The 23323-nt window shown below is 36.8% G+C and overlaps 1 protein-coding gene across 1 annotated transcript in view; it reads right to left on the bottom strand.

The window, feature by feature from the left end:
• Positions 1-23323, bottom strand: part of ROBO2 (roundabout guidance receptor 2) — a 409630-nt gene that overhangs the window by 14405 nt on the left and 371902 nt on the right. Inside the window, exons 22-25 of the mRNA XM_042867094.1 lie at positions 18484-18744; positions 15120-15328; positions 6563-6745; positions 1868-2038 (exon numbers count right to left, since the gene is read on the bottom strand). Coding sequence (XP_042723028.1) covers positions 1868-2038; positions 6563-6745; positions 15120-15328; positions 18484-18744 — 824 coding nt within the window. The remainder of the gene's footprint in view (positions 1-1867; positions 2039-6562; positions 6746-15119; positions 15329-18483; positions 18745-23323) is intronic.

Raw genomic sequence — 23323 nt, 5'->3', positions numbered from 1 at the left:
TGATGGAGTCACTCCCTAAGGAGTCACACTTCCATTTACCTCATGACCTAAACTAGATTCCCATCAATCTTCCGGTAACCATGTTATTATTACTTACTTCTATAGTAACAGTATTCTAAAAAAGTGAGATTAAGGTCCCACAACACTTAATGCATTACAAACACACATGTACACATAACTCATGGTGACAAAATATACGCTATGCTGAAGGTTTAAATTAATGCATGCACAGAAAGGGGGTTGCCAGCACAATTGTGCAATTGACACTCACAATTTCCAATTCCTATTCTCGTAACACATCTATTTAACAGATCTGTGTAGCAGTGAGGCCTCTGGAATATATCCAGAAGTGGATAGCATTAATGCTTAAACCAAATCAGAGCCACATGAGTGGGTTCTAAGCTATTTTGAGTTCTTTCCTCAAACAATATGGTAGTGAGGGTGAGTCACAGAGTATGAGCTATAACGGTAACACTTCTGGTGAAGACTTTCACTTCTGGAATCTGTTATCCACTTTTACGATCTGACAAACAGGGAATCTGTCAGAACATGCTACAAAATTGTATCTGTACATTTGATGAACATGACTGAGAGGAGAGTTGTAGTGTTTTTAGTGGCTTCATTCCAGCTTGCATGCTGTTAATATATTTTTATACATACCTAGAGTAATAAATAGCACATTATAAATAAACAAACTAAATACATGCTCTATCAAATCTATTTACAACATGCTGCCTGATAAAAGAGGATGATGAAAGGATTCTCAACTGATTTTTGCTAGAATAGAGAGGAGATTTATACCAAAGTGATTTTTTTACTCCTTTCTCATATACTCAAAGATTTGTCAAGGTGAACTAAAAATTAGGAGACTGACGTGACTGGCACTGGCATGACTCCTGCTCCCAGTGTTCAGACAGTGCCATTCTGAGGGCTACTAAAATAGGGATAGTCAAAGACTCAGAACTGCCCTGCCCTGAACACTGCAAGACAGGTCAGCATGAGGAAAGTGACCAGATCCCCATTCGCACTGCATTACAGTAATCCTTGGTGGCTCCTTTAACACTGTTTTTCCATTTGCCTGCTTCTCCTCACTGAAAATTTCAACATTTAATGTGACTAGTAAGATTAAAAGAGAAGAGAGGGGAGATAGCAAGCTGCCCACCTTTATAGTCAGACCTTCTCAAGGAGTAACAAAGGCTTTTTTTGCCAAACTCAAGATGGGATAGACAAAGACAATGGAAATCTGAACTGATTTTAGTGATTAGAAGAGCAGAAAGGATACACTTGAAATTTCTAGATGGGAATTGGTGGTAAGAGGGAACTGGAGATGTTGAAGTGACAAACAAAGTCAGTGAGGTCACTGAATTTCAGGGATGAAGCAGCACAGACAAGATGTGAGGCAGAGCCTTGAGAAAAGCATGGCACGTACTTCTATAGCTGTTGCACGGCTGTCAAAACCAGCAGAAAACAAAGAGAGCACTGTGGGACTGGCTGCATGATTCTTCTTAGAAATGCACTATATGCTGGTGGTGGCTACTTGGAAATGAAATTACCCAGGGGTCACGTTTTAATGCCAACCCATGTTCATTGCAGTCATTTCTTCTTAAGATTTACACTGAGAACTGAGAGCTGATTTGTTTAGAGCTGACTTGTTTAGAGCTGAAAGGAAGAAAGGCTCCTTGAAGAGTCACTTAACCAAGCTCCACACCGCTAGCGTTGCAATACCGCTGACGTACCTGAGGACCCTACTTCACCAAACAAGTAGCTCACTGTAACAGACATTCCTTAAAAGACTGCTTTATGGCCTCCCATTCTGCACAGCTGCGTGTTGTAGCTCATCACCAGGGCCTCCCACCGCCACACTTACCGTCTGTTATTCCCTCCCTACGATGAGGCAAGGGAGGTTGGTCCAACCGGCCTCCCTTGTGTTTTTTAGTGGGCCTCGGCCTCTGACTCTGAGTGACAGCTGCACTGGTGTTGCTGTCAGTAGAAAAAGGACTGCTTGGCCGAGGTCTCTGAGAGGAAGGATATGCTTTGCCTAGAAAAAGAGAAACCACATGACAAAAATATTACTGACTTGAAATGGGCCGTTCTGTTAATGTAAATTCTGAAATATTAAATCTGGTCTAACTCTCAGAGGCAAGCGAGTGTCCCCATGAGACACCTGCTGATGTCAATTGCTTAAGTTACACCACAGTAAGCAAAGTGAGAAACTTGGCAATCCTTTGTCTTTACTTTTATAATTAAAGTTGCTCCATCTGTTGTGCTAAAACCGCTGCACACCATGTAACTCCTACCTGCTTGGTGTTCAGAGCAGATGTGTCATAACAACTCCTCAGCCCTCAGCAGTGAAGGAAAACACTTCTTCAATCATATCAAATTTATCTCCTCCTGCCTTCCACCTTCGCATTTGCTGAGCCAGATTCTCATCTTAGTGACTCCCATAAGCACTGCATATCTGGAGTAACTCCAGTGAGATAAAGATAACTGCTTTTGCAAGCTATGTAGCACTGCAGGTCTGTATACTTCAGGGCTCTCTTCTCTTAAGAAATTAAAAAAGGAATTTAAGTCGTAATGTTTTCCTATTTATTTTCATTATTTTATGTGTTCAAAAATTATTTATTCTGAATGAATTCATTACCTATTGGTTCTTTTTTCTGTTTTTTTTTCTGTTTTTTTTTGTTTGTTTGTTTGTTTGTTTATTTATTTATTTATTATTTAATATATAGACTAATGGAGCTACATACTTTCTCTTTTTTGATATCTTTGATGCTGTTCTTTGAAGCAGATAACGAAAAGTATCATGGCAGGAAACTCATGAGCATAGTTCATTTTCTCCATTCACTTCTTTTTTTCATGTTTTTATTCAGTTAATTAGGCTTGTTTCTTATTTAATAATGTTTGAAGAAAACTAAATATCACTGATATCACTGTCTTTTTTTTTTTTTTTCTCTGCACATGATCTTTATCAAGCATCTCAGGGATGTTAATGCTTTAATTTGTTTAGAACTTGCTTAAAATTATTACTTTGTTTAACCTTCTCTGAAGTGAAAGATTTGTAAGCCAGTCAGAACTTCTCTTTCAGTCCAACTGTAAACCCGTATGGTCTAATAGTTGGTGGAAAGTGACAAAATAGCTGCTTGATATTTTTCTGATCTATCAACCCTAAGCTAATATGAGGCTGAATTATCCTCTGGTTAATTAGATCGTGGCCTCTTGTGATTTATGTTTTTTAGTAAAACCCCTGGAAGAGCCAAAATTCTGGTGTATAAGTGCCACACTTCACGCATTATAATAGATATCCTTACTTCTAGCATGACACCACATACAATAGGATCTAGATTAACCTAATCAGAAGTAAACTGCTATTTACTGCACTATTTAAAATATATTTGGTGCAAAAAGAGGGCAAAGTCAAAAAAAGTAGCTATAATCTCTCTAACATACTTCTTAGCATTAAAATGCTTGTGTTACAATAACATCTAACTATTTGCCTTCTGATTTTTCCTGACTACCTAAGGCTTGATCTTTTATTTTCAGACTGATGTGCACAATGAGGAGGATCACTCTCTTGGGCTATGTTGTCTCCCAGCCTTGTGTCCCTGTCAGCTATCAGAGGTTACCACATTTGAACCATCTGTGTGGGCATTCCCTAACTCTCCTCTGCCAAAGAAAGCCAAATTGAATTTAAAGAGTATGAACAGGATGCCTTTGCTAGCCTGATGCATTTAAACTGAAATGGGGAGCTGAATGCCCACCCAAGCAGCTAACTCTGAAGATGAGAGGAAGCAGTAATAAGCGTTTGGGTGAAGCCTGGAAACATTAACCTCTTATAGCTGGCACAGCTGCAGCCAGACAAAGACAAGTGATCAAGCCCTTGTTTCATAGATAAGGATAAAACAGCAAATGAACACAGACAAAATATTACATATCTTGTTTAAAAAGAAAAAGAAAAAGGCCACTGGTGCAAAGAAATTCAGATGTGAGCCTGAAATTCCATCCTAGCTCACACAGCACAGATGTTCTGTAAAAATAAACTTGCAACATGCAAGCACAACTAGTGAGTGCAAGATGAAGAACCTTCATGCTTACTCTCTTGAGTAAAGAAATGTGATCATGAATTTGGAAAGCTGACTTGAAAAAAAATATATATATATACACACTGAAAATTTTTTCTTTTATCCCTTTGTGAAAATGAAGGAAAATAGATAGCACTCACCTAAATCAGACATGGGGCAAATACAAATGATATGTAGGCTCCCAAAACACATCTTTCAATGCACCTAATATCTGATTACAGCATGTTATTTTTTTATGCAGCCTTTCCAGGAAGAACTGCTGAGCAGTGTCAGACTCTATAGTAGATTTAGTGTGTGCAAATGGAGACAAGGATGAATCCAGTAATTCATGATTTAATTTCCCATGGGTGTTAAAAAGGAAAACTGGCTGAACTACATGACAAATCACACAATGGTTTCTGGAAAATGGAATCAAAGTGTCTTGCAGGAGAGACATCTTGTGTCTGGATTTACCAGTGCCTCTTATGACTGACAATCAAAGACATCCATGTGAGCCTATGAAGTTGGTCTTCTCATTTCATATCAATAAGAATATTTCATAACTGTTCTGAGTGGGAGAAAATAACTGTCCAAAGGAGTAAAGAGTCGGGACCTTCAGATTTCCTCCAGAACAATGAATAGAAATAATACTGCCGCTTCTCCACTGGAAAATGCCATTTTGCACTATGATGGATTTACTGTGGTACAGCAGATCCATAATAGGCTAGTCTGATTGATCAGACTACCCTGGGAGGTATCATATCATAAGAAAACTACAGTAAGCATTGCAGAGCTGTTTCCATTTGCTGATATTGTGGTGGGTGAAAAAAGGGAGGCTGTTTACATGGGCTTTTTGATTCAGCTTTTTCTCTGGATCATTAAGAGAATAAAAAGGCAATAAAAAGATAACCACAGTGTTACTCTTCTGTAACCTTAACTCTAATAGTCTATCCAAGGAATTACGTGTAAGTACTCAGTTTAAGTGCATATGTGACCTAATTAAGCTAGGAAAATATAACTGACAAGGGAGTTCTCATCCTGTTCTTTTATATTGCTACGGTAAGGAATCGTATTTAAAAGTATCTGCACGTTTGAACTCCTTTGTGCATGTATGTGGTGGAAACTACTTCTCAGTGGGCCTAGTACAAGTTGCTTTAGTTTACTGAGGCCATGAAGAACACAAAAATAAAAAGGTTAGGAAGGATTTGTGTCAGTTCAAGCAAAACAGCGTATTTTAAGAAAGGAATGGCTTGGCCAAATTTGCTAAATAAGAAGAAGCAAATGAGAGTTTTAAATATTTTTAACAGTGAAATAACTGTCTTTTAAGGATGATTACATCTAACCAGTCAAAGGTCCTCATGACTTGAAAAAGGCTGAAATTTCATCCTGTGATTTGTTGTTGGCATAGAACTTTACTACAGATTCTTTTCTTTATTCCTAAAAGGTAGTATTTCTCATGAAATCACTGCATATAGAAGGCTGGCAGTTATCATTTCTAACATTTGGAGACATTTATCAAGAATGCAAGCATTTTAGCAAAGGATAAATTTTGTACAAAAATGATAATAAAAATTTTTAAATGATAGGAATACTATGGGAAATGTGTTCAGGAACAGGAGAAGAAAGCATAATAAAAAATAGGAACCCAAATGAATACTTTGTTATTATGTCGTGTGGATTTAAATAATTAGGTGCTTTTTTAAAAAAAAAAATAATAGGACTGTGCAAATGCAAATACATTCTTTGTTCAGAATACATAAAAGGAAGTTCTGCTTATCTTTTTGTGTTGCTAAAAATTAAACGTTACAAACTGAATTATATTTACTTTTCATTAATTTATTCTAGTTGATAAGACTGGTTGTTTTCAAAAGCAATAGTCACTTTACCTGTATTAAATTTCACTTGGCTAATTCTGGTGGCATAATTAAAATTAAATTTAATCAAAATTTAATGATTCATTGAATTAAATATTGTTAACATCAGCTGATTAAAAAGACTTTTAAACATTTCATATCATTTATAATCAAATCATAGCATTCCACCCCCATGCTTAGAAAAACTTCACAGAAAAATACATTTTTGCAAGAGATGTAAGAGAGGAGCAGGGATGGAGATAACAGTTTAAACATGACTTTCATCATTGGAAATGTAAATGATAGTGAGGAGATGTTGCAGGAATAAAATCATCAAAGACTGCATGGCAGAATTAGTGATCTCTTAACCAAAATATTAAACAGAGCACATGTCAGTAAATCCATAGCAGAGTCAGCATAAAGAGAAACTGCAGAAGATTGAAAGTGCTGATTAAAAGCTTGCAGTATTCACTACTTCAAATCACTAAAAATGAAACATAAGTTTTTATTTTAAATATACTGATAAAAATATCTCCATCCACTTTACTCCATGCATGTTAGAAAAACGTGAAGTGAGACGCAGGTTCACTGAAGAGAAGAACAGGCAGAGACACCCTTCATGCAGAAAGCATTAACTTTGAGTCTACAAACCTGTTCTTGTCAGGCTGGTTCCATCCAGCCTAAAACCAGCTTTATCTGCTGCTGCAACCAGTGCTTGTGCAAAACTGCCGCTGGTAAAGATCGAGTCATCTGAGGAGCTACCTACACTAGATCTATGACTAGAAAAGTTACGGTCCTCATCAGACACAGAACCCCATCCATTTACCATTGAACCTAAAAACAAATGTAGGGGGTCTAGTGAGTTGTACATGTTTGATATTTTTTTGATCATCTAAATCTTAAAGACCCACTTAATATATTCTTACTCCACAGGAAACCCAAAGGTTGGCTAACAGAGCTTGATATAAAAGCGCACTATAAAAGCTAACTGGGATCTCATTCATAGTTTGCATTGTGTAACTGTCACTTTGTAAACCAAATAATACATATCCCCTACACACATATAGATGCCATAATAAACTCTTTTGAATGTTAAAAGATTTTTCCTGGGATTGAAAGTAATGTGATTTTTTTTTTTAAACTTCATTTATTATAAAGCAATATCTACCCTCATTTTTGCAAAAAATCTTACTTTAGAACACCACAAGTCTAAATCTCATCAGGTATGGCTGACGTCAGACCTGGGCTTCAAGAACATTCTGAAGCATTATGCCATTTTCTCAACCAAAACTTTAAAATAGATGAGCAATCTTAGTGGCCCAAACAAAACTGATGGAAAGCAATCCATTTTACAGGATTGATTTCTCTTTTTTAAAAGGTTAGAAACAGATGCTCAAGAGCAGACCAAACACGTTCTTGAATACTGAGTCATGCAGGGAGCCAATGCAGACTTCACCATATCCTAGCTATAGATCACCACCACTGCAGGAGAGGAAAGCAATAATAACATCAAAAAATGGAGCCAGAAAAAAAAAAAAAAAAAAAAAAAAACAACAAAAAAAAAAAAAACACGACAAGAATGTAGAAATCTTGACATAATTAAAATATGAAGAACAAAATACTATGAGTAGGATTCATATTTTCCACTCTTCAATTATATTTTCTTTTACTTTTTTGCACAGCAGAAAGAACCGATTAACTACCCAATATGACAATGCAACGTATATTTTCCAAAACTATCAATGGGTTTGAATTATTTCAAAGTACCAAAATTCAGTGATTACAGATGGAGTTGATAGTGCTCTGTACTTCTGAAAATCATCATAAACGACACTGTATAGTTTTACAATGTCCAGTAGAGCATGAGGCGAAGAATATTCAGCCACCACCAACTACCTAGCTTTTCTCCAGGTACAGAGCAGACATACTAACGAGTTACCAACTCTAGCTAAAGTGCAGAGCTACCAGAATGCTTCTGGGACCTGAATTACTGCATGGCATTGTGTGGCACCATGTAGACACAGAATATTGTTCTGAGACAGCAAAGTTGCCTCTTCATCTTAAAATATCTGAAGGTTGCTTTTTAAAAAGTGACATATTGAGAAAAATCCCAATGAACCAATGAAGATCTGTTTTCCAAGATATGACAACACTTGTGGAGAGATAAATCATGGACCGACTTAACAATTTCTTTAGCACAGGTGAATTTTTGTCAATGTACCTAAGATGAACAATGGAATCAGTATGTTCTTCAAAGCTTTTTTTAAGAGTTGTCCAGGAAAGTATTATTTTGTTAAAAATCATTAATTATTAAATCAATACTGACTTGCTTATGCTGCATTACAAAGCCTAAGAACAATGGATTATTTTGTGATGCTGCAGTGACTGAATCCTTTGATGTCAGCAAAGTGGCAGGCTATAATAACTCCATGCACTCCTAAGATACAAAAAAAAAAAAGAAACTGAAGAGGTCTATGGAGGTCTGACAGGCAGAAAGTGTGTTAAGTGCAACAGAGAGTGACAGAGTTAGATTCTGCTTGCCAAGAGCACACACAGAATTGTTATTTTCCAAACAGACTTGACCTGATGCAGACAGATGTAGGAAAGTCTAGACAGCAGCAAGGGAAGGCTGAAGCTGAATTTCCTTGAGAAGAAGAACAAACTGAACTAACAATCAAAGTGTGATGGAACATCAGAGAGAACGAGGAGCAAAGTCTTAGCAACAGTTATTTGCTGATGTATGAAAAGAGATACTAGAGATAAAACACTTCATGAAGATGTAAGAAAATGAAATGCTATAGCTGAGAACATTTTCAAACAATTGCTTATCAACACATTCTGCAAAATATGTAAGCAGAAGCTGAAACATAAAAATATAACTAGATTCACAGATATCAAAGGAAGATATTCAGGTGCTGAAAATGTATCATGTATTTTGTTAGTTCCATGGCCCAAGTATTTTATACATTCTACTCTGTAGATACGTGAAAATATATACTGAATAGGATATGTATGAGCATACATATGTTTTCTGTATCTGTAGAAAAAACAATGGATATTTTCAATGACATTAAGCTTGAATTTTCATTTGCTTACGTTGCTATGCTAACCACTTACAAGTTACACAGCATGTTATAAACATGATTGTTTGGATGGAATACTTTTGGGGTGTATCTAGGAGCAGTTGCTATATTCCATCTGCTCTTAGAAGGATTTAATCTAGTTTTAAAAAAAATCCACTTTTGAAAAGTGCAATAGACTAAAAATCTGCACAAGTTTATAACGCTCTCTCCAGTGAGTGTTTATACACTTACCTCTCTACACACACATAGCCATGCCAGATTTTCTTAACAACACCTACCTATTAATGATCTTAATGATCAGTGAAGCGCTGCCATCAGACTCCCAGTTTTTCAAGCAACCCTTTGAGGGATCTGTTCCTGACCTCCTGACCTCTCAAGGACAGCAAACACCAGCTAAGCTAGGAACAGGTGCCCTGCCCGTGCTGTTGAACACAGCAGCTCAGTCCTTGCACAGACATGAGCTGTACTGGAGGAGGACTTCAACACAGCCAACAATTAAAGCAAACAATGATGTTACTTCTGGTTAGTGGACTGTAAGCTGAAGAAAAGCTCTTCAAAACTGCTTAAGTCAGCAAGCTAACCATGAAATCTTCACATTTTTTCCACTGGTTCCTGAGCTATTAAGTTTCCCTATTTGTTCTTTTTTCCTCAGCAGCACTCTGTCTGTTTGTCCTCCAGAAGCACAGACGTGGCTCAGTGGACACAAGCCGGCTTCAGCCCAGGCCAGGCCCCTCATACCTCTATGCAACTGCCTTCATATTATGCGCAAGGGGAAGCCTTCCCTAATGGCATCTACCAGCCTCTTCATTTCCCCAGTCAGGCACACCTTTGTTTTTCTCTGAGTAAAGGCAGCATAAGAGATGCTGACATCTCTTTCAGATCAACTGTGCATTTTCAGATGGAATGAAATAGGCTTTTAGTGTCTCCTTTACATGCAGCTCACTGTGTGTTCTCCAAGAATGCATTTGAGTTTTTACGCTTTTTGGCAACTGTAAATTTTACTCTTGCTGACAGCAGCAGTAAATGCTTTATGTGGAACAAAATCAACTCTGTGAAATGTTGAACTCTGTTTTCTTGCTCCATAAAATATCTCTTGGTGCTAATGCAAACAGAAAGCTTCTTGCTCTCAGGGAAAGGTGAAGGGAATAGAGGTGCCAGCTCCTTGTAGGCTGCATGCTACAGCTTTTAGTGGCATTTTGCCTACAATTAAAACACTACTTTTTCTTTGGACGGTGTAATCTTGCTCTACTTAAGATAACAAAAAGTCTAATGCTTGTGAAACAAGATCTGCTCACAGCAAACCTAACATTTTTGAAAATTCCACATAGTACTTCTCTGCATGCACAAAAATCTACATGCTTAAAGATGATAACTGATGTCACTGGGACTTGTATGTGTGTGCTTCTACGCTTTCTTTCTTAAAAGCACAGAGCACATGCTAACATTGCGTGCCTCCTCCTCGGCAGGCATTCTGGTGGAACATGACCAGGCTGCTCAGGTTTGTCAGATGTGGATGAAGTCCCCAGGAGCTGATGCTGAAATCTTCCAGCCCATGTACAAGAAGAAGGCATTCATCTCCTTTAGGTCATAATTGTAAAGAAAGAATGACCACTAATTTTAATGGAAGTGATTAAATAAAAGGGAGCAACAGTCATTGTGTCATTAGATAAAAAAGAATAATGGAAGGTGCTGAATGCAGAATATAAATAAGATCATACTTCAAAAAATTGACTTGAGCTTATACTTTACAGCATACTTCCTCAGAAATGCCCCAAATATTAACCATATACACCTGAAATAAACACTTCTTTGAGAGAGAAAGGGGGAAGTGGTGTTAAACTCTGAGTAAGTGGAGTCAAAACATATATACGTCTCTGACACTTCAGAAGTCCAAGCATAATTAATGCTTTTCATAACCATGTAATGAAAAATGAATTTATGCCACTTAACCAAATTTATCTATGTTTACATTTTCAATCTTTCAAGATTTTTTGGTTTCCATATTGCTGAAAAACACAACAAAAATCTCAAATTTATTCAAGCTGTTAGAAAAGAAGTGCACCCAGAACATTAAGTAGTTGCTCAATGCAATAAAATACTATGATAAAGTGGCATCTTGCTGTGTCTCTATTACTTCTTCAACACTAAAATTAATTTATGATCAGTCATCAATTCATTTACATGTCGTTTTATGCTAAATCCATCCTTGCTGATGAATGCATATCCCTAGATCCATTAAGCTAGAGCAAAGTCTGTGCTTTATAATATGACCCTGCTAATTGTTGCATTACCATTTTTATGAGATACAAAAACTACCAGTTTCTTATTTTCTGCGTACATATTTAATCCATGAAACACATTCTTCCTATTAAATGCAATCTGTCTAACTGCCTGCTTATAAAATAGAATCTTCTGCAATAGGCATCCCTATCAAAATCAATACAAATATTGAACTCTGCCTCGATAAAATATGGCTCACCAAAATGATTTTGTGCAATGTTCAAGAATTATTCCATTTGTGCTCAGATGCAATGAATGAACAACTTTTACCATCCAGTGATCACTAATTCTTTTAATCAAGACTGAAACACATCAAGTAAGAGATTTTCTTCTTTGCTAAGTTATACATCCTATGGCAATCTTAATAATTTCAAATCTACATAATTTTATTAAAAAGAAAACAAAACAGTTTTGTTATACATATACAGTGGTACTCTTCACAAGAATATCACCCTGCTTCTATCAGTGAAGTAGGAAAAAAACCTGTTCTAATGTCCACGTTAGTCAATGGGTTTCTCTCTCCCCTCAGTAAGTTACTGTGTATTAAAAGTCAGTAGAAATTTTGCAGCTGCTCTTCAGGGTTTTGTTAGTTTGCTTGTTGTTTGGTTTTGTCTGGTTTTGTGTTTGCTTGTTTCTTTAAATCAGAATCAGGAACTTAGCACCCTAGCAAACCATGCTGGGAACAAATCAAAATGTGGGCTTTACTTTCTTATTTTGACCCACAAGCAGTCAAACCTCCTTGAGTTTGCTTTGCAATATCTGGAAAATGTTAAGATACTGTGCATTCCTCCTTGCTTTTCATTCTGTTATACCTGTCAACATTATGTCTCTGCCACCTGCAAAGAGAAAACCTGAATAGTGTAGATTAAATCCCTGTCTGAATCTTCAGTTAGCTGCAACTAAAACTCAAGAGCTTGGAAGACAACCTGACTTTTAAACACTTTATAGGAGCTATGCTATGTTTGTGGTGAAATTTAGCAGTTTGAGCTTAGTTCACCCAGTGCCAGCATTTCCCCACTGAGAATTCTACTTTTGGTATTGGATGAAAAACTCAGCTCAGCTGTGAAAAACAAAGTACCATTGCACTCCAGGAGTGGGTACCTTCAAGTCATCACTGAGGCATACTAATCTCCTGCTCACCCTACAGTAACTCTGTCAACTCTATTCTGGGCAAGTCTGGATCAAGGAATGCCAACTTAGTTTTCATACAGACACTGAACTCACAGGACATGCTTAAAAATGTACACAAAAACTGCTTCTTTAAGGTTAGCTGTTCTCATTTCTCTCAGATTTTTAATGTTTAAAGTAAAAACAAACTATGTCAATTCCTAGGAAGATGCTGGTTTAAATCATCAAAAGCCCTGTAAGAAGCAGCTTTTATTTTCTCAGTTGAAGAAAAAACAATTTAGTTCTTCAACAGTATTCTAAAAGCAATCAAGTTAAAGAAAGAGAAACAGCTTAGAAACAATGGATGCAATTTCTTTTATGCCCTCTTTAACACTAGCAAATGCAACCTGGATAGGTTAGCAGAAACAGATGCACAAAATTAAAATTCTCCTTTGAAACAACTCCCCTAAATAAAATAAGCAATTTCCTTCCATCTCCTAATAAAAAAGCAAGCCCAACTCAGAAAATTGAGGTTTTGCCCACATAGTAACTAAGAAAAACAGAAGTAGTTTTTTTTATTCCAAGAGTTTGCAATTTTATAGATCATTTAGAACACACTGGATGTATTTTTGCAAGGTTATAGTTTCATAAATGTTTTATGTCAATCTAAGTGTTGGCTGTAAGCTATTGGGGTAGCCTGTCATTTTGCTTCCTTTCTGGCTGCACAGTCCCCTCCTGCAGTACTAGCAAACACATTGCCATGCAGTGAACCAGATCGAGGAACAGATCCAGATAGGAATTAAACAAGCAAACAAAAGAAAACAAAAGGAAAACCTTAATTTTCAGCTAGATGAACCAAGATCATGGTGATGGTGGGAACAAGTGGGTGTGAATTTGATCTCTTTGCATGCATTCCCAGCCTACATTACCAGGTTCTGTTCAATTTCTTCCAAAAAAAAAAAAAAAATCAGCAGTTTTTTTATACCCCAATAACCAAACTACTCTTACAACTAAGAAGAAAAAGCTTGATTCTTATTTGTAAAAGCATAAACTACAATGGGCACAGAAGTCTTTGAATCAGAACAGAAATACAGCTAATCCTTACTTTGCATGAGATAGGTAAGTCCAAAATATTGGGGGAAAATGTAGATGTGCAAAACACTAATTTCCTGATTAACAGTTATATCAGCATTGACATCTTAATACATATCAAATGGAAAATATATGGCAACCTGTTTGTTTATTTCTTTAGTTTTTTCCGTTTTACTGATGTAAAGCCCTTACTGCATTCCTAATGGAAACAGTTCTGAGCCATTAGCAAGATATGCAAAAATATGCAGAATTATAGCCTGAAGGAGATTACACTAGAAATTCAGGCAAAGTGACTTAACATACTCATGTGCTAATAAGTTAACCTTCTGGATTCAGGGATTTAAACTTTAACTCTACAGTCTTCAGTTGGACCTGAGTTTCAAATCACAGCAGTAGAGCTACAGTTCTTAAGTCTTAATTAGATTGGCAAGCAGTCTGGCCCTAGGGTGAGCTAAAAGTCTGGAAAGTGGGATAAAGCAACACGCTATTTAATTCAACAAGGGAAAAGAAAGGAAATTATAAGTATTGATGCTCCATTACTGTCATATTCCTGCAGTGTTTTCAGAATAATAATGTTTAAATAAGGATACAGAATCCTTGAAATTTCAAAAGTTCACAACAAGGAGAAGAAAATAAGCTGTGCTGTTTTAGTAATGCCTTAGTAAGCCAGTCTCTTTGCAGGTGCAATTAACAAGCTAGTGTTCTTCCATAGAGCTCCAAGACTGAAGAGGCACCCACCAACTGTCAGGAACTATGGGCACATCTGGATCTGCAATAAACCTGAACATTACGTATACAGTACATCGTATAGAAGCCCAAGTCCAGCCTTGGGAGACTCCTAAGTCGAAGTCCATTCCTAAGGGGAATTTGGAGTTACCTTAAAAAGTTCAATGTGTCCATATAAAGTCTCCATTTAAAAAAAAATGCATGTATTTCAATGCCTGTACTTCATCAACAGCAATTTTATTTATTCAGATTCTGTACATTAGTTTACCATACTCCTCTAGGTCCCCTTTGATGATTCCTGTTGTAACTTTCCAATGTATGCAAAGGGCGAAAAGCAAAGATGTATCAGAATAATTAAATACCTCAACTAAAAGGGAACAATTACTAAATTCTTCAACACAAAGTAGGCTCAAAATACACTTTTTTTCCAACATAAATGTTATATTACACTACAACTAGATGTTGTGCTGATCTAACTAACTATGCTTATTTTGAAGTCTTCTAATTTCTTCATGTTCATCTGTGAAAGCATTTACCCAGCAAAATATCTGAAAATTATTTAAGATAACATTTTTATGCTGCTCCTGATGTATGAAACATATATTCCAAAGCTGAGGTCTTCCCTCTCCTTTTTATGTAACTGGTTTGCTTCTCCAGTAGAGTGAACTTTTCATGAAAGCTAGGATATAATTGAGTTTTCTTTTGACTCTTTAAAGCTTTTTAAAATTCATGAATTTTCTTATCATTTTGCAGCAACACAAAGTATTTTCAAATCCTTCTTTAACTTAGCATTCAATATTAACGCATTTTAAATGTTACAGAAATAGAGTGGAATAAATTTTCACTTTAAAAGTGTTTGTTTGGTGATGTATTTTCCTGTGAGGAACAAGCTGGTGTTAGTGTTTACTGTGTTTGGTTACCTGTCACAGAGCTGTCTAAATTGTCCATACTGGAGCCTGGAGTATGCTCTAGACCTCTCAGTGACCTATTGATTTCTAGAGTTTCTTCTTCGATATCATCCTCATCATCGTCTGGAACATCTGTTTCCAAGTCTGAAATAAGGTTTCCAGATACATATCCGAGGGGTGGAACTGGTGCCTGAGGAGGTTGTGTATTGCTTTGGATGTGCCTATGCAAACAGACAGGAAAAGGGCAACAGAATGGATGAGAGTTCGTACTTTGTGGTCAGTAGAAGATAAGCCTCTCAATAAGCCTGAAACAGATTTACAAAACATGCTTGTTAGCTCAAACTCAAGAAAAATCAGTTCAGTGATTCACCATAGCAGAGTATCTGCACACTTTTCAATATTACATATACTACCCCTCCTGTAAAACAGGAAAGGCTGAGATTGTCCTTTAATAGGTGAGGAAGTGATGTACATGGAACTGGGTAGGAAGTCCATGGAAAAGCACAATTCCAAATCCCAACCTATTATATGAATGTCTAACCTTACATTTCACCTTGCAAATCAGGCATTTGAGCCAAAATTAAATTTCACACCTCTGTCTGAATAGACTCAATGTTCTGTTGTAAAACTCACCCTGAAGAGAAGGAAATGGCCTATAGGACTGAAGAAATTTTCAAGTCCAATGAGTCCATTATCAAAAAGGAGGTTTCACTTTACTTCTAGTAGTTTGAGTTAATTGCAGCAGTATTAGGGAACGCATGATTACTGCATGCAATTAAAAAAAAAAAAGGAAAAATAAAGTTAAAAAAAACATCCACAGAATAACTACACAACCAAAGCCAAGCACTGGGTTTGGAGTTTCACTTATATGGTTCTCTCAGAGGAAAACAACCATCAGCTTTCATTGCAGCATTTTCTACAGCGCTAGAGGTACACAGCAAGCTGTGCTGGGGGACCCAGACATGACTGGCCTTGGCATAAGTGTGCGTATGGGGCTTGAATTTGCTATTTCAGCCACGTGAGAGCCCTTGGATATCTGTTCATGAGGTGCTGTGACCTGATATCAATTGACAGAATTCTGGATGGGATCCAGGACTCCGCTGGTCTTATGCTAGGACACCAGCATAACAGAGAAAATTGCAAATGTCACCTGTTTGGCTACCTAGCTCTCATACATTTTCACTGAGCTTCTGCTGCTGTTTTATTGCCTACATTTCATAAGTACGGTAATTCTCTTTATTCAAACAGTCGTTCTTTTTTTTTTTTCTCATAATGTTACTCTACTGCATCAGAGAATGTCATAGTAAGTGTTATGTTGGAATCTCTTTCCACCTTTGTGTGTAGGCTTTAAATTGTTGCTTAATCTGAAGCTTATTTGCAGAGCAGAGACTGTCTTTCCAATATACAACCTCTTTCTGATTAACAGCTCTTGAGTATTTTTCTATCTGGACACCAGAGTCTTGGCTATGCAGTATTCAAAACACTGTGCTAAAGGGCACTGTGATCTAACACCCTCAATAAACAGCATGATTAGCTCCCCATCAAGCAAAATACTTAAGTATATGCTTAATGTTAAGCATGTGATAGAACAATTGAAGTCAATATCTCATGCACTTGTAGTTAAGCATATACTTAAGTGATTTGCTGGATCGAGGCCATAATGATTACATACTTTTCTAGTAATCTAGTAATGTGCTTTTAAATTCCTAATTGGCTGGTCTCTAAATATCTCTTCAGTTACTCCTACAGTAATCTGATAGGTCTCATCTTTTTTTTTCTTTCTATACTGGATAGACTAAACTTGAGAAAGAAAAACAAAGAAATCTTCCTTCCCACTTCAGGCAGTGGAGGACTTTCCTCTGACTTTGAACAGCCTTTGCTAGACCCTTTGGCAGCATGGTGCATCTCCAGCCAACCAGTCACCAACCACCTGTATTTGCAGCTCTCAATATATACCCCTAAACCTGCAGTAATAACCTAGCATGAAAATACAGGTTTTTAACTGTATTATTTTTCAGAGTTTCATGTGCAATTACTATGTCCTTAACAGGAGAGTGATGTTAAAATCTCCATATTCCTAAGTATATTCCAAAGTAAAAAATCTGTATATTACTATCTGTGTTATGAAAGTCCCTGATCAGTTTTCATTTTTGCAGATGACATTTCCTGTCAGCTGCTAGAGGCTCTGCCACTGCACCCTGTCTCGTTACCCGCTACCAGTCTGGTGCTTGCACTTTGCAGGGTGTAGAAAGTGTAACAGCTGCAAAATGCAGCAGCATTGCCTGTGCAGATAGGACATGTATCTGGGAAGCCAGCCACCTTTAGCAGGCCTAGTTTAGCTGCTGCCTGGGATTTGGGTCTGTCCCACAGTAGGCTAGGCTCCATGTTTGGCAGCATGGCACTGTGGTGGGACCAAAGCGCCCTGCTGATGGAGTGTAGATTGCAGAGAAGCCTTCAGGCTTCAACAGAGTCCAAGGAAAACAGCTGGCTTTGATTTGGCATGGCCTTCCTACCTACCTGGTCTATTTATGGTAGCTCAAGCTGAATAACTTTGCGACTTTATTTAACAGTATGGAAAGCTGCTTCCCTTCTGGCAGCGTGCCACTCGATAACTAGCTTCACTTCTGTCCTCTGAGAGTCTCAAGCTTTGTCTGGATAAAAAAGTTTCTAAAGGACAGCTGCCTCTTAGGGAACATCCAGAAGGCAACTGACCTTCACTGCATCCCCTTCTGGTGCAGATGACAAGTTCCCCTTTCAGTCCCCAAAGAGATTGCTTCTGTTTGTTTTACAGGGGAAATGTTACTGTGGTATTTGCTTGCTCTTCTCTTAAATAGGCATAAAGCACTCTGAAATGCAAGATACGCTCTGTAAATTCTAACCTCCTTCAAGTCTTTTCTGGGTTTTCCCTACGTATCAGAAATTTTCCCGGTGTTTCAAAATACAGCCAGATATACAAATGCATCATTCTCATGTGATAAAGAGTAAAAGCTGCTACACTGCTATTTCAAGTAATTAACATTATGTTAATCAGAGCTTTAGTCATTCATTATTTTTGAAAATTCTGTAAAAATCATGTCTTCTGCTAGCCTGAGAACATTGTAAATGGCATACAATTTGTCAGTAGGTGGGTGATAACTATTCAGTATAAGCAAAACTCCAGAAGAATATCATTTTTTTGTCTTTTTAGTCAAGTATTATGATTTAAAAAGCATATTTCAACGTTTATGGCCTTTGCACTACAGATACAGTTTTGCTATTTCCTGTTCATTTTATAGTTTTGTAAACATTAGCAAAATGTTAAACAGAATTGATATTTGTATCACTCAGGAATGTGTTTTCATTTCCCAGACTGCAAGTTTCCCCTTCAAACATTTACCATGTCTGCTTTGCTATATCAAACTGGTAGGCCCTGGTTAATTCATCAAGGTGGGCTTGAAGCATTGGCTGCATCTCCTCTCGTGGAGAAGGCGTGAGTGTTGCAGTTGATTGTTGCCCAAAGGAGATCGCAGGCGATGAAGCTACTCCTCGCACAGGAGGTGTGGGAACACGATCATCGTCTTCTTCAAGCTCATCCTCCATGCCCTGATGGAGGTAGGTCTGAACAGGCAAGGGTGGACACCAACCATCACTGTCATATCTAAAATAAAAACCAAGTAAACTTAGCATATGTCAAATCTGAGCTCTGAAGTGCAGCAGCAGGTATACAAGGTTTTTACTGCAGTTTGATTCCTCACACACAGTGAGTTTTATTGAATGAATGAATTAATTAATTAATAACTTATATTGAAAATAAGGTCATACTTGCTTCAGTTCTCCTTAGTGATTCTGTTTAATTTTTCCCACAACTGCTAAGCAACTTGAGTAAGATGTGCAACAAAAATAATTACAGATCCATAATCACATTTATGATGGTGATAACATTCCTCCACAATCAGCTACAAAAATTAACTCACCTTCTCAATCATTAACCTAGGAGAATGTATTGAAGATTGACCTAGACATGAAAATAGGAGCATTCTTAAAAGACAGGGTGAGCTTTATAGGTAGTGACTTGTACCCAGAAGAAAGTCTGGATCACACAATCACAGAATGGCTTGTGTTGGAAGGGACCTCAAAGACCATCCAGTTTCAACACCCTACTGTGGGCAGGGTAGCCACCCAGCAGATCAAGCTGCTCAATAATCCACCAAGCTTGGCCTTGAACACTTCCAGGGATGGACATCCACATCTTCTCTGGGCAGTCTGTGCCAGTGCCTTACCACTCTCTTGAGTGAAGTTCTTCACTCAGTATCTAACCTAAACCTCTCCTTTCAGTTTAAATCCACCTCCTCCTTATCCTATCACTATCTACCTGCATAAAAAGTCAGTCTCCCTCTTACTTGTAAGCTCCTTTCAAGTACTGAAAGATCACAATGATCTGTACTTATGCGCTTCCTCACATCTACCTCCCCCTTTATTTGTCTGCAAATTTACTCTTTGTTTTTAGTTTGTAGCCTCTATAAAAAGCAACACTTTCCACACAGTTTCCTCACTCTGTCTTTCTACATAGTATATATGTATCTACCATGATGCGTAATACATTTATGCAGCACTTGCCTTAGGCATATGCTATGCAGCTGTGCCAACAATAAGATACACTTAATGCACAAGTTGACAGCTCTGACAGCACCCTACATCCTAACCAGACTTTTCAGGGACTTACCTAGACAGAGCTAAATTTCTGAATACTTCCAATACAGCTCTTCAAAGTACATTAAAAGGTTAACAACCACCAATACTCTTCCACACCAAATTAATCTCTCCTCATATATATATATATATGTTCTAACAGGCATTACATTTATCTGGTTCTATTTTTGATCTTTCATCTGGGGGTTAAGAGATGAAGCTATATCTGATCAGGATTAGAAACAGATGTTTTATATTCTTATGTAAGCTTTGCCAGATATTCAATCCTTTCCTGTCCTTGGCTTCATCATGGACCTTTCAGTTTGGGGTTGTATTACAGTACCATTCTAGGACCCTGTCCCTTAGAGACATCATCGCTAATCAAAACACATAGGTCCTACTGCCTGTTCCTATAGCTTAAGCACTGCTTCTCCAGAGCAATGCTCTAATCCAAACACATCTTCTGCTGAGTACACTTCTGCTAACAGAACTCAAATCTCAACGCTATCTGTTCTTCCCATCTTCTGCACGTCCAGCCAGTCTGCAATCCCTTGAGTGTCTTCTTAACTCCCAGTGCATTCCCAAATATCTCAGGATAGACAGCTCTTTTGAAAAAACAAGTAGACAACCAAAAGCTCTCATAGCTCCTTCACTGTCAAATCATCTCATACCCTGAAGGCCATTCCCAAGCATCATCTAAGTCACTTTTCAACTTCAAGGTCTTCAGACAGTGTACACTTTTGGTCTCAATACTGCGAACAACACATTGAGATTAATTTCTTGAAGTAATTTAAAAATACTCCTTTAAGGTTCCTTGTTTTGTAGGAATTATCAATTTACCTGAGAAAAATGAATCACTGACAGTTTTCTCATGTGAGGAGCTGGGTTTCAAAATGGCTGAGAACACTGAGACAGAGAAGTTTCATAACTCATATTACGAACAGAAGATTTGCTTTAAGCAAAAACGAAGATTTCTAAAATTAACTAAATGCCTTTTCCATTTTTCAAAAGTAGGCCATACTTAAAATTACAGATTCAGGACAGCTAAATATCTGACTGAAAGAGCTGAAAGCCTGTGGAAGATGTAGCTTGTAATTAAAGCTGGTATCATTTTAAATTTATATTTAGATGTAACCATGTGCAGATATGCAGAAATATGTATGTGTACAGAGGGACAAATGAATGCTGTGTCTTAACACTAGGTATTAGGAGCTATTGGATGATTATCTGTTCTCACAACAGAGAGTTTAAAGAAAATGTTAATGTACATTAAATTCCTTAGGAGACAATCTATTAATAGCTTTAACTTGTCTTTCCTTGCCATATTCACTCATGACATTGACACCTGAAGGTGAGGAGACCATCCTAACTCATGCTGTTAAAAATCTGCAGTGCAATAACTCTGTTACTCTCTTTCAACCTCATGCTTAAGTGCAATAGCATCTTCCTTAAAAGGGACAGGGCTGAAAGAGACTCCTTAGTGACTTTACAGTAGTGCATAAATGAGCTTTGGAGGCACTAGCCTTTTGACCCTGCTTGTTTCAAATCCCCAAATGTTCAGCTTGACAGTCTATTTCTTAACAAAAAGATTCTGCACAAGTACAGTATTTTCAACTAGTTTTGTTTCTTTTCTTTTTTTTTTTTTTTAATAGAGAGGATCCTAAGCCTGAAGCTCAGGACAATGAGATTCAAAATCTCAGCTATCTTTACAACGTAATGTCTGAAAAGTCATCAGCTCTAGCATTCAATTTACCAAAAATAAATCCGAAAGAAAAAGCAAGGAAACCTAAAGGAAGACATTGTGACTGCATCTCATACAAATTATACAGTTATTTAAACTTCTGGAACTAGCATAGTGAATATTGGTCACATCCATGTTTTTTTTTTCAGATCCTTGGGTAAATACAACTCAGAAAAAAATGCACTCAACTTTTTCAAGTAATTCTTATTAAATCTAAAACCCTTAATTTCACTAGGAACATCTGGTTGTAATTTCATGATTTATTCATGATTAATTTTAAGTCCAGTTGACAAAAATGAATATGTTTCTAACAATTTTTATTTTAATATTAGCAGATTTATTTTATATTCATCTTTTTCTCTTTGCTAGTTTATTTCACTTTTATTTCATATCAGGGATTCTTCTTCAAAACTAAATAGTACAAATGATAGATAAAGGGAACATTCTATAGGAATTCTGTTTCAGTACACAAATTGTTGCAGGAAAAAAAAAATCCTTCTCTAGGCCTTAAAAGAAAGTATTTTGTTTATATAAAATGTATTATCATCTATACATGCTCTCAATAGATACGTTTCTAAGTAATTTTACTATCATGCACACTAACAACCAGCAGCTAATGCTCCATTTCAAGTTGTAATCAGTAGTAGGAAATAAAAATAACCAATCATAATTGTGGTTGGCTTAAGATCATGCATATTACTGGTGAAAAATACAAAGAGATGATGAAGAATAATAAATAAACATTTCCTTATTGTCAAGTGTATAAGATAAAACCAAGCAAAAGCATCTTCTCTAAAAAAAGCTAAAAAACAAAAGGAATGTTTGACTGACAAAACAGTAATTTCAAAGACTGTGAAGTATGTGCAAGTGGAAGGGCAAGGAACAAGCAGAGAGTCTTAGAAGGCCAAGAAAAAGGGGAAAATTTCACAGGAATGAGTTTGCTAGGGAAACAGCAATAATAAACAGACTGTCTTCACAGGCTGAACTGGAATTAAGTATATCCCCAAATCTACCGTGTTGCTTACAATGACTGCTTGGATTTGCACGTACATCTTTTGTTATACTTGTTGAAGTTTATGGAAAAATAGGCGTGAATATAACAACCTTGATTCTTCTGGGGAGAAGACAGTAAAGAGATTCAAGAGTTGTTTTTTTCTTCCTTTTATGTTTAAGTGATGCGACTGCTTTTCTTTCTGAAAGATTGCTTTTCTGTCATTGCTACTGTAGATTGTTTCCTATAATTTGTTAACCAGAAAGACACTAATGTTGATTTCTAATACATAAAATAAGATGTCAAAATTGTTTAGTTTATTTGGGATACTCATGCCCACAAAACTCACACTTGAATTCAAGAATCATAGGAAGAGATGCACAGAAAAATGAGTATTTACATTCCAGATTCCTTGTTTTATTGTTCTTAATAATCACTTTTCATATCACACTGTGAGAACTTTATTAAAGTTTTTAGTTTTTCTGACTAGAAATTCATTTTTCAAATGTAATTCTCAATATATGTATGTTTGCATATAATTAATTCTGAAGTTAAAACACAGTGAACTTGTCATACATAGTATATATCAGAGAAAAGGAAAACAAAACAGTTTAAACAATTAAAAAGAAAAGCATTTTTTACAACATTAATGGAAACATAATGGAAACATAAGGAATGCAGTCTGTGATGAATTCCATTTTAGCATTTTGAAATCCACAGACACAACACCAACCCCCTGAATACAGAATGGCCATTACTGATAGGTAGGGTTCAGTGAAGCTTTTTGCAAATTACTGTAGCTCAATACTGACACTG

The sequence above is a fragment of the Lagopus leucura genome, unplaced genomic scaffold (assembly GCF_019238085.1).
Source record: "Lagopus leucura isolate 7727_CA_CO unplaced genomic scaffold, USGS_WTPT01 Super-Scaffold_100001, whole genome shotgun sequence".
Taxonomy (NCBI): Eukaryota; Metazoa; Chordata; class Aves; order Galliformes; family Phasianidae; genus Lagopus; species Lagopus leucura.
The sequence above is the reverse complement of the archived record's forward strand: the minus strand, read 5'-3'. Positions and strand labels throughout refer to the sequence as shown.